At 36.6% G+C, this 12,858-nt stretch overlaps 1 protein-coding gene across 2 annotated transcripts in view; it reads right to left on the bottom strand.

Moving 5' to 3' along the window:
• si:cabz01090165.1 (uncharacterized protein LOC100333421 homolog) overlaps window positions 1-12,858 on the bottom strand; it is a 204,671-nt gene that overhangs the window by 15,221 nt on the left and 176,592 nt on the right. For both annotated transcript variants that reach the window (XM_051134918.1, XM_051134919.1), the window contains one exon: window positions 8,149-9,525. In XM_051134918.1, the coding sequence (XP_050990875.1) occupies window positions 8,149-9,525 (1,377 nt within the window). The remainder of the gene's footprint in view (window positions 1-8,148; window positions 9,526-12,858) is intronic.

The raw sequence follows: 12,858 nt of genomic DNA, 5'->3' as shown, positions 1-12,858 counted from the left end.
AAAAATGAAATATACAACAGAATAATAATAGAGTTACTTTTTCAAATGAGTAAAGCAAGTAATTTTGTATTCCCATTTATTAACTGACACCTCTCATGTCCCCATGTTGTTAGAAATGGGAAGTGAAGTGCAGTGGCAGAGGTACTTCCTTAAATGCATGGATGCTACTCTGATCATGCTCAGTGCGTTATGGGTGTAAGCTGTTTTTCTCTAGTTGTGTAGCACAAATTGTTGTGTTACTTGCTGCTTAGACAGCCAACTTTTATTAAAACTTAATCTTGTCAGCAATGAATTACCGTTTAATTATGTCTTAAAATGTACTTTATAATGCATGGCATGATCTCATAAGTAATTATAACTACTGTACTACATTATATTACTTAATTTTTACACTTTTAGAGTAAAATGTATTAAAACACATGATGAGCAACCAATTTCATATGTAAACAGAATCTGCAGATATTATAATGAATTTGAACTTTGTTTACAATTACTGATGAGATACAATGTATTTTCAATGCATATTTTGGATTATATGTGTAGGTTTCAAGTAAAGTGTTCCCAAATACTATTTTTGCCAAATCTCTGTAAGCAGAGTTAAAACTATGAGAGTATAAAACTATGTTCTCTGCAGGTTTGCTGATGTGATGCACAGCATGTATTATTGAGCAAGGCTCTGTCCAGCGCTGCAGTACGAACGCTCTGGTGCACTGAGGTGAGAAGATGAAGACCTGAGTCATGCCGCGTGGCTTGCCCTTGGTGACGGAATGTGTTTGCGTGTTGTGTGTTTGTGTGACCGAGAGCATGACCGCATATTTTTGCATTTGACCCTGTGGGTAATTGGCCGAGCTCCTCCTGCGAGTGCAGGTTGACTGTGAGGGTAATGGTGCATGAGTGTGTGAGTGTAAGTGTGCATATCGCTAACTGCTCAGACACTGTGGGAAGCGCTGTGCTCTTTTTTATTGCTATTGACAAACAGCCACATATGAAATTACTTTACATGTCATCAGTGAATTGTTCTGGAGTTCGCTTTTTCATGGGACAACACATTTATCGGAGATAACACATGCCAAAGCTAGTAAATATTGCATATGACCATGCTTTGAGTGCTATATGTGTATATATATATATATATATATATATATATATATATATATATATATATATAAAAAAACAGAACATATAAAATCTTCAATTCAATGTCAATATTATTATAACAGCTTACTAAGGACATTTTTTTTTTAAATTATATTTATAATTAAAAAAAATATATAAATATAAATTATGAAAAAAAATGTATTAACAAATAAATAGTAAAAATAATGTACAATTACAGCTTGCTAAGTACATTTAAATTAAGGTAAAATGCAATAATAATAACAATAATAATAATAATCTTTTTAAAATAAATTGTTTAAAATATGTTTAATACAAATGTCACATTTTATATTTGAATCTGAATTATTATACCAGCTTTTTAAGGGACATTTTAAACTAATGTCAAATATAAAAATAGTGATAATATATATATTTTACAAACTAAATTATTTAAAATACATTTATTTCATTAAATAAATAATAAATGTATTACTGTAAAATATTAACTTTACTTATTACTGTAAATGTTGCTGTTTTTACTGTTTAAGTGACCACTGATCAGCTGTCCTATTATTTCTTCTTTTTTGTTTTACTCTACTTGCATGTTCATCCCCACACATTGTAATATGTTTCATAAATGTTAAACGCTGTTAACAGCGCTGTTAGTGAGTTTTAATAAGCATTAGGTTTAATAGCTGCTGCAGTGTCATGTGGTAATGAGCAGATACAGGGATCTCCCTTCAGTCTGCTCTTCTGGATCCTCTCACAGAGCATTTGATGGATTTATATTGAAAAAAAAAAAAAATTCCTCTCACTTCTGGCAGCCATTGGTTCTTTTAAGCAGCCGAGGGTCAGGCTGGCTGAACCCTTGTCTCTAAGCTGTCACTGTAAATAGAGAAGGGGCTTCGAGCTCTTCTGAAGATGTGTCACTTGGCACAGAAACCCTGTCATCTCACTGTCTTCTGAAGAAGCTAGTACTGCTTAATTACCCACTTAAAAGCGGCTTAAATTAAAGATGAAAACATGCAAATAAAGAGGGAGAGAGAGAGAGAGAGATGATAATGTGAATAAGATGAGGTAAGATAATGACAGTGGCATTCTCAAACAGAAACCCTCATTACCTAGAGCTCTTTTAAAGGAACAGGTCACCAAAAATGATGCTGAAACCCACTTGAACTCTCTACTGTAAAAACAAAATTCTGCAGACTGTGCTGTGTATATATATATATATATATATATATATACACATACAGTCACACACACATACATTATACACAGTATTGAGGGAAGTTAATTTTAAAAGTGATGCATTACAATATTGCGTTACTTCCTAAAAAAGTAACTAATTACATTACTTAGTTACTTTTTATGGAAAGTAATGTGTTACGTTACTTTTGCGTTACTTTTTAAATCTCAGCAGGGCTTGCTTGTTTGTTGTTAATATAAAAAGTCTATTTTGGCAAATGTAAAAGCCCTTTCACACCAAAAGTGAAATGAATAAGCCTTAGGCTGAAGGAAAAGTAAATTCACGTCTGTGCAGTAGAACGCAGAAGAAGAAAGTTCAACACACTTCAGCAATAAATAAAAAAAAATAAGCACAGACGTTTATCTAGAGTAATTTTTGCTTATTAGTATGGTTGAATTGGATCATAGAAGGTCAGAAGCAAAGATATTGGTTAATAAAATGAGATAAAAAAGGATATTTGTGTTATTTAAGATTTAATTATTGCAGGTTTGCGTCATATTCTGGGTTGCATTATACTGAATCCTGTTTTTTTTAAATTAATTCATGTTCACATTTAATCTAGAACTTCAGTAACATTTTAATCCCGATTTCTCTCAACATGGGGAAAGGAGACCTGTCAGTCAATAAATAAGGGGAAAAAAAGTAACTGGCGTTACTTATTTGAAAAAGTAACTTAGATATTTTACTGTAAATTAAAAAAGTAATGTGTTACATTACTATTTACTTGAAAAGAGTAATCTGATTACGTAACTCAAGTTACTTGTAATGCGTTACCCCCCAACCCTGAATATAAGAAATTCATACAGTTTTGGATCAACATAAGGGTAAATATAGAATTTTTATTTTTGGCTGAAATATTCCTGTAATTGTAATTGTAGATAATAAGATTTTTTTTATTAATGAATTAATAATTAAAAAAAAAAAAAAAAAAAAAAAAAAAAAAAATCTCTCTCTCTCTCTCTCTCTATATATATATACACTGTAGCGTCTAAGTATTTTATTTAAAGATATTTTATAATATATTGCAGTTACAAATATATTTAAATACATAGATTCAATAGAAATTACACTAAAGTATATTTTAGATTAACCTGAATGCCTTTCAGTATATTCAGCAGTAATTTTAATCATATTCTAACAATAAACGATAGATAATGAGATTACATATAACAATGTACTGAATTCCCCCAGTTTAGTGGGTCACAAAGCACTCTTAAAGGGACAGTTCACCCAAAAATTTAGATTCTGTCATTTATTAACCTTTCACTTCTTACATTTCTGTTTAAGTTTGTTTCTTCTGTTGAACATAAAAGACGATATTTTGAAGAAGGCTGGGAAACCAACAACTGTTTGGTTACCCATTTTCATATCTAACAGAAGAAGCAAACTCAAACAGGTTTTGAATAACTTTAGGGTGAGTAAATGATGAATTTTCATTTTTGGATGAACCTTTCAGCTGATTAAAAAAAAAAAAAAACACTATAATATGGGTAGCTGCCTAAAAATCTGGGTAATACATAATGTACATAATTATTAGTTTCTTCATCAGAGGCCACAGGCATTAATTTTGTGTTGCCTGATATAATTTGTTTAATGTTTTTTGACATTGAAAGTGACGGAAGCCATTGACTTGCATTTTATGAATCGACAAGGATCACATTTTCAGCTAAAAATCTTCTGTAATGTTTACTCAAGAAGAAACAGTCAGCTACATCTTTGATGGCCCAGGGTGAGAAATTAACAGCAAATTTTCATTTCTGGGTGACCTGTTCCTTTACGAGAGCGTCTGCCAAGAGAATGCAAGCTGATATGAATGTACTCCATTTGACACCACACCTAGCACTTTATTCAGGTCTTCATTTGGCACCACGCACACTGTGCCTCCAGCGCTCTTTCGCAGAGACATCACTTCAAATTTAACCTGTCTTTTTGACTCAAGGTTTACACTCTATATTCTCACCCTGGTCTCAGTTTCTCAGCCACCATCTCGAAGTCGTCCGTACTCCAGCCCGGGCCGCTGTCAAGCGGGAATCTGGGTGCACGCATTCTTAATTGATTCTGAAAGACTTTTAGATTACTCTGCAGCTCTATAAACCAAAGAACTCCCCTTGCCTTTTCCATAATTAATAGCAAATTGCTTTCTGTATGTATCTTTTCTTCTCTCTTAATCTATCCACAGGGATTATTGCAGAGTTAATTACTTCCTTACAGATCCCTTCAATGAGAAATCATAGGCGGTGGGGCCACGTCTGAATGCTAAAAAAGAACATTAATGTAGTCATTTCTGCAAGGGGCGTTGACGATGATACGCAACCCAAAAATATAGGCCATCAGCACAAAGATTTCCTTGTCCTCTTAATATTTTACAAAGCAAAGGACTGGGTTTTGAATGAGACATATTTTGACATCAATGCAAATATGCCTTCGTTGTAATCCGTCAGGAGCATCTGAAACGGGGGCAAGCACTTGACACGCAGCTTCTATTGTTATTCTGTTATTATTGTCTTCCTCATTGCACCTCAAGCTCTGTGATTTATTGAAGGGTGTCAATGTGTCTGCTCGTGGTTCCTGCTTTGCAAAATTTAGTTTGAATTGCATCAGGCTGAAACTATTACCGTGGAAGCCAATCTGTCTGTGCGCTAATGAAAATCCTTCAAGAGCTTTTCTGACATGCAGAGAATATATCCTGAAACAGCTGGTCCTTTTGGGAAGTATCCTTTCACTAAAAAAAAACAAACAAAAAAAAAAACACTTGTATTTCAAAAATTGCATTCATGATATTATTGCGTCTTTGTTGGCTGGCAATCATCGAGGTCCATTTGTATTCATCAGAGGAATTGCAATGTTTCATCCCCTATCTGAATAGGATTCCGCCATAAGCCATTAACATCCCCAGTCTCGGATGCCAGCCTTTGCCTTTGAACAAAGACAGAATCAATTTGTTTATCTAATGCAGAATTACCCAGATTCAAAACCCATTTGGGGGGGATAGATCATCCACAGTACTCTCTCAAAAAATGCATTAGGAAAGAAGATGTGGCAGAGATTTTTACTACAAAGCCTTCAAAAATTTGGAATCAGCAAATCTTGCATTCATGATTTTGCACCGACAAACTTTATGGCAATTTGTACACTCACGCAGCCTGTATTTTAACATAATTAGACTAGCGTAATCTTCATGCCACAATGCAGTGTTTTCATACATCTTCAGAAAAATGAAATATGTTTTTGCTCATCAGCCACACCGTTAACTAACAAAGAATCAGTTTTGACCTCCATACTGGACTTCAGATACAGTAAAATGGGTGAGTAACTATTTTTAGTTTTTATTTATAGAATTCCTCTTATTATAATGTTGGTATTGCTGCAACTGGGAATAAATTAAAAGTAGAAGTTAATTTAAATGAGTAGATCAGAGAGAAGAAAACCATGAGCTGACTCTGATTAAAGGAAAAAAGAAACAAAGAAACAAACCAAACCAAAAAAAAAAAAAAAAAAAAAAAGCATTAATATTGGTAAAATCATTTTATTTTCCATGTAAGAGGATGAAGTGTCTGGAATAGCACATTAAAAATACCAGTGAGGTGTCTGTCAACCTCGAGTGTAGACACATTCATTGATTGAAATAAAAGCAATTTAGCACTGATGCGTTCTGACATGCCGCTCACGCCCTTCTAGATTTCTAGTATCAACAATCTAAAAATAAACATGATTACTGTCTATGAAACATTTCCCGTTTTTATTTAGTTGAACTTCATGTATTAAACTAGCTAAAACTATAAAAAAAAAAAAAAAAAATGAAACAAAACTACTTATTTACTTTTTTTACTTCACATGTGGGTCTACAAAATGTACGTTTACTTACATATTTACAGGCACTAAAACGTACAGTACTGACATATTTACAGCATCTAAATGTTCAAATACTTACGTATTTTAAGCATTTAAATGTACAATATTGACGTATTGATAACATCAAAAAATGAATCCTTATGAATATTGAAATTGTGGCAAGCAATCATTTTATTTATTTATTTTTTTGTTGTCATATCAATGCCCTTATGTTTTCAATTGCATTAGTAAATTACACATTTGCTTAATATAAAAATGATAAAATTTCATTTTGTTCTGTGTGATTTCTGCTGCCAGCTTGTTTCCAAGAATAGGCCTAACTTACATAATGTTAAACAAAAATACATTTTAAACCTTTCAAATTAATAACATTCCTGCAATCGTTTAACCTTTACTTGTCATGTAATGTTTACTTTGTTTGCCATGGACCACAAAGGGCGTTTTCACCTACATGCTGTGACTAACAATGGAACCATAAAATACCAAACACCAAAAACGCAACATAATTACGAAATCAAACAATTTTATTTGTGCGCTGTAATCCAAATCTTGAGAATCCATACGACTTTGAGGAACAGACTCAAATTCAAGCCTTTCTCAGGTGATCTTCACATCCATCTCAAGCAGCGAGTCCATACGCATTAGCACTGTTTATTAATATTAAACATTTAAGCTAAACGTTTTCAGATTTACAGAGTACACAATTTACAGTCTCTGTGCGCACAGCGTCCCAAATATAAATAATTTTTTTTATTTATATTTACATTTTCATTGTCTGGCTATCTGGGATTTTTGTATGGAGTTAAAGGGTAGGATTATAATTTTTTGGGTAGTATTATATAACATTGTGAGCGTATAATTAGTACCGTTTGTTGTTTTCTCATGCCATCTGACAGAGGTGTTTGGACCCGGAAGTCACAGAAGAGGTGAGGCATGACGTCAGTCTTAACAAGCGAATTGTAATGGTCAACTTGACTTCATTCACCATATTAATCACTCAATATTCGACATGCCACAATCCTATGGGGGACACATCTATGTGCTCGGAGTGGTCAAATGGGGCGTCTATTCATATCTATGTGGGATTATAAAAATATTGTTAAGTCTATATTGTTACTAAAATGGTCATTTCCATGCATATTTCAGTCAAATCAGTTTTATATCCTTTTATATTCGTTATAAATTGGGTAGGTTTCGATTTGGGGGTAGGTTAAGGGGTCTAAAAATCTAAACTGCTAATTGATAAAATGATAAAAATGCGTATTTGCTAGAAAATGGGTAGGTTTGGGTTTGGAGGTAGGTTAAGGGGGCAAAATCTAAATCACTTATTGATAAAATGATAAAAAGCCATTAATATGAATATTTTAATTGATATAAAAAGTACAGAAATGTTTTACTTTTTAGCTAAAAATACATAGTGATTTATGCATTTTAAATGTTGAAATATGTCTAAATTGTACGTTTTAGCATCAGTAAAAACATAGAAAAGCAGATGTACGTTTTGTGCTTGTAAATGTTACGTATTAATACCTACATATAAACAATGAGACTAGGCTGCAGTATCTGAGTTATACTAAAATAACGCTGGTGCAAACCATACACAGACAAACAGAAAGCTGTGTCATAATTGCAGTCATTTCAGATGACCCCACAATTGCGAACACTTCAGATGACATCAACTTTGGATTATACTTATACTGTTAACATTATAAGCATAATGCATTTGTTCTTTCTGCTTAACTGAACACATGAGGATTACTAACCACATAACATGCAGCTGTATATCACTTCCACATGTGCATTATTTTGCTACACTCATCTCTGACTGAAACAGAATACCTCCTGTAACCTTGAAACATGCATTTTCTGTAAAGCTGCTTTGAAACAGTAGTTATGAAAAGTGATATACAAATAAACTTGAATCTATCTTAAGATTCTATGATGAAACTCACCTGTATATGAGGATGTCGTCGGTGGAGCTGTTGTACTGGATCTGGTACATGCGAACTCCAGGGATGTGGCTTTGAGGAGGCCAGCGGATCATCGCTGAGCTTGAGGTTATTTCTGAGACGCTGACCCGCTGATCAGCTCGAGCCTGGCCACCACTACCACTGCTGTTGGACTTTATAGAGGTCGGCATGTCCGAGGGTCCTGGTTCAGGCTCTAGTTTGGGGTCGTAATGCGGCGAAGGGTTCACAACTAATTCCACAGGAGCCGTGGCCTCGCCGGCTGCATTCGAGGCTATGCAGGTGAACACGCCGGAGTCCTTTACCGTGGCTGTCAAAATATCCAAAGAGCCGTTCTCGTAGCATACGGTGCGCGAGGTGTTGCCGATTAGCTTTCCGTCCGGACTGACCCAGTGGACGGTCGGCTCGGGGTCTCCGACGGAGCGGCATCTCAAACTAACCTCTTGACCCTCCATTACGAACATCTTGGAAGTGTGACGAGTGATCATAGGTGGCTCGCAAACAAATTCCTCCTCGCGAATCGTCCAAAAGTACTTGCCAGCCAAGTCTCGTGGTGACGCGCACGTCTCCAGATCATCCTCCCGGGTGAGTCGTCGCAACCAAACCAGCTCGCAGTTGCAATGCAGCGGGTTCCCGCCGAAACTGAGAACCAACGCGGTCAGCGGCGAGCCTTTCATTTTGGCATAGACTGGGATGCGTAGGAATAAAGGATCTGGGGGGATCTTCTTCAACTTGTTGGATGTCATATCCAGTCGGGCCAGTTTGTGAAGATTCGAAAATATCCCTTCGGGAACAAACTCAATGAGATTGTGGTCCAAGCTGAGGGTGTTGACGCTGGCTAGCATGGCTATAGTGTCCCACGGCAAGTCCACCAGATTGTTATAAGAAAGATCGAGATCCTCCAAAGTTTCTAGGAAGTCTTGGAAGGCTCCATCGGAGATGCTGTGAAGCTGGTTGTTGGCGAGTATAAGGTGGCGCAGATTCACCAGCCCCTGCAGGTGGGTGTCGTCCAGCACCGTCAGCCGGTTTGCGTCCAGATGCAGCGCATGCAGATCCTGCAGGTCAGCAAAGGCGTACGGTCGGATCTGGCTGATGGTGTTGCGAGAGAGCGTGAGGTGTATGAGGCTGCTCATGTTAGCGAAGTCTTGGTGGCGCAGGGTGGTGATGAAGTTATCCATCAGTCGCAGCTCAGCAGTCTGCCGGTCGATATTAGGTGGTACGAAGAGCAGGCCGGTTTTGGCACACAGCACGGTGTACGAGGGCAGCAGGTTCTGGCAGGTGCAGCGTTTCGGGCACAGCATGGCATAGGACGGCATGGAGAACAGAGCCAGGCACAGCAGCAGTCGCTCCATGGGTGCGCTCCTACAGGAATCAGAGCACAGAGGAAAACAGTTTAGCTCTCATGCTGAGTCCCTTCCCTCTATCTGTGAGTCTCTCTTGACACACTATAACCTTCCCAAACACACACACACACACACACATACACAAAGTGTCTCATGCTCTTGTGCACGTTCAAGACAGTGTGTTTATTAAACATGCAAAGATTGTTGAACACATTAAGACACAAATCAGTGAAAGGTAAAGCTGAGTAGACATCACAGCCAGTGATGAGGTTATACCTACTAGCATGTATCAAAAAATTTGCAAATGGCCAAATGGGCTTGCATTCATCCTTTGCACATTTTCCTAATCAAATTAAAATATTAACATTTTCTAACAACATGATGTCTATGTTTCCCACATCTACAGTTACAAACTGGCATATTATGCATGAACCCATTCTTGTAGTTGGATTTCTTTTAAAGGGGCAGTGCACCCAAAATCACATTTCACAACAGTGTATTCTGGCTCAAGACAGTTAGGGTATGTCGAAAAACTCCAATTGTATTTTCTCCCTCAACCTCAAAATCGCCCTATATCACTGTTTTACCTTTTTTGTTAAGGGTGTTTGATCTTCTTTGCATGTTCACTTTGCAAAGACTGGATTGGAACTTCTGCAGCAATGTATGATTTTGAAATGATTTTTGAAATTGAGGGAGAAAATACGATAGGAGTTTTTCAACATAACCTAACTGTCTTGCTCTCCCTGAGTTCAGGGAGAGCAAGACAAGATGAGCATTTGAGATTAAAAAGTATTTAAATTGTATTTTTTAATGAAAATAATAAATCATTTTGCTAGATAAGACCCTTCTTCCTCAGCTGGGATCATTTAAAACTGCATTTGGATCGTTTGAAGTTGCATTTAAACTGCATTTTGGATGTTCAAAGTCAGGGCACCACATCAGTCCATTATTTGGAGAAAAATCCTGAAACGTTTTCCTCAAAAAGCACAATTTCTTTACCACTGAAGAAAGAAAGACATGAACGTCTTGGATGACAAGGGGGTGAGTACATTATCCGTAAACTGTTGTTCTGGAAGTGGACTTCTCCTTTAATGGTTCTAAAACTAATGAGTAGAATAAACGATAAAAACTTAATTTTCATCTAAAACCATAGAAAAATCTAAGAAAAACACTAACTTGTTTCTTACATATACATTTACATTGTGTGTGTTAACACATTTTAATATGTAAATGTAATATATATAAATACAAATTTCTAGTGTGTCTTAGTGGTGCTATATTATGTCTTGATAATATTGCATACAAAAAAAAAAAAAAAATGTTTTACAGAATGTGACTTTATCTCTTATTTTAAACAAAGCATGATCTCACAATTACATGATCTCACAATGATCTCATTCATTCATTCACTCATTCATCTATTATAAAGAGCAGCTGGCTTCCATATTAATGCCTTCGAAAACTCATACAACTTCTTTCTTTGACTGAAAAGATAATTTACAATAAAATGTCCAAGCTGCTTTTTTTCCCCAACACAATAGAAGTGAAGGATAACCATGGCTGTCAAATAAGATTCTCATTAAAGACTAATATCCAATTTTGAATAAATTCCTCACACAAAGCTATGGCTTCAGAAGGCTTGGCATACAGCGCACAAATCCTGTGAACAACTTTGTGAGCTTTTTTCCTCCATTACTGAGATTGACAGCCCCAGGTCCCCATCCACTTCCACTGTATGGGAAAATATCATCTCAGATCTTATGCTACACACGCCTTTTGTGAAAAATAAAGTTATATAGGTCTAAAAATATCATAAGCGTAAGTAAATGGTGATAAAATGTTCATCTCTAGGTGAAATCTATCTTTAAAACATGCAGGTACTTTTAACACTTGGATAAAGATTAGGTTTCCAGTATATCGCTGCTGAGAAACTGCTTATTTAATTTCACCAAAGCTGATGTTGAACACAAGATTACTAGATATTATCATGCAGTGTGAATGTGTTAATGCAGGCATCTATTCCCATGTTATATAAAACTGCTGCCTATGCCTTCCATAACATATGCAGAATCTGCAAGAGAGAGAAAGAGAGAGAGAGAGAGAGAGAGAGAGAGAGAGAGAGAGAGAGAGAGAGAGAGAGAGAAGGGGCGGCTATAGTTTCACACCAAAACCAATGAGCAAGAATGTGAGAAAGAGAGAAAGAGTTGGAGGACAATCCTTTGGGGCTAGCTGGTTTTAATAGCTCTCTGCTGGGCGAAAGTCAGGATATTTGACACCCGCCTCTGGCCCCCGGAAATTCATATGTGGTATGGCGAGGCAATGGGCAGTGAGAATATGAATTATTATTCTATGCCACTGCTTTCACAAAAATGCTAATATCTGATTTGTGGCTCTTTCTTTATTGCTTGTGCATACCATTCCATTTTAATAACTCTTCTGTAAAAGCACATAAACGCAATTATTTTTTACCGCCTGCAAAGCCATCCTGAATATCAAGAGGTTCAGGTTTGGTGCTAATCTGTGAGGGATCTTTGGCTATCACAAGGAGTATTTTACCTCTTTCAACCAGTGGGGGGAAACATTGAGCTTCATTATGGGCAAAAAAGGGGCGACTGGCAGGAGTAAAACACAGAAGTGCTTGAGTGCAAGATGGTGTAGCGGCAGTGTGATGCATTCAGGCGAGCTTAAGCCCCTCTCTCCATTACACACAGAAAACAGAGTCACGGAAACCCTCAAGAGAGAGCCATTATCCAGACAACTAACTAAGAAGAGCACTAAAGCAGTCTCTCACTTTAGTTTGCACTGGCTTTTTAGAGGCACATATATGCACTTGCATATGCATCGGCTCCGACAGACATGTGAACCAGCCACGTATAAATGGAAAGGCATAACAGACTTCCGAATATTGCACTAGGATTTTTTTTTTTTCCACAGTCAAACAGAGCACAAGCAGGATTGCAGGGAAATCGGGAAAGATTACACGCTGCACCTCCTTAGGATGCCCCATGCCCGTGTTTAATTCCAGGAACACGCTGAGAACGTGCTACTGTGCAGTGTTGTGTCATTACGACAATGTGAGAATAAATGGATTTATTCTGCATGGGATAAATGGATATCAATTGATTTTTTTTCAATGCAGAAACATGGTTAAAATACAGTGGAAACACCTCAAAGCGCTTCTAATTAGACCAAGATAAAATGGCAACATGGTCAACATTTTACCCTGGCATCTATCACTCTCTGCATATCGGCGGATTCATTAATATTTCAGAGAGGACACACACTGATGTGTGGGTATTTGACACAGTGTGTAAAAATTAACTCCTATTGCGCTGGAACTTTTCTTTGGCAA

This window comes from Labeo rohita, chromosome 18 (genome assembly GCF_022985175.1).
Source record: "Labeo rohita strain BAU-BD-2019 chromosome 18, IGBB_LRoh.1.0, whole genome shotgun sequence".
Lineage (NCBI taxonomy): Eukaryota > Metazoa > Chordata > Actinopteri > Cypriniformes > Cyprinidae > Labeo > Labeo rohita.
The sequence above is the reverse complement of the archived record's forward strand: the minus strand, read 5'-3'. Positions and strand labels throughout refer to the sequence as shown.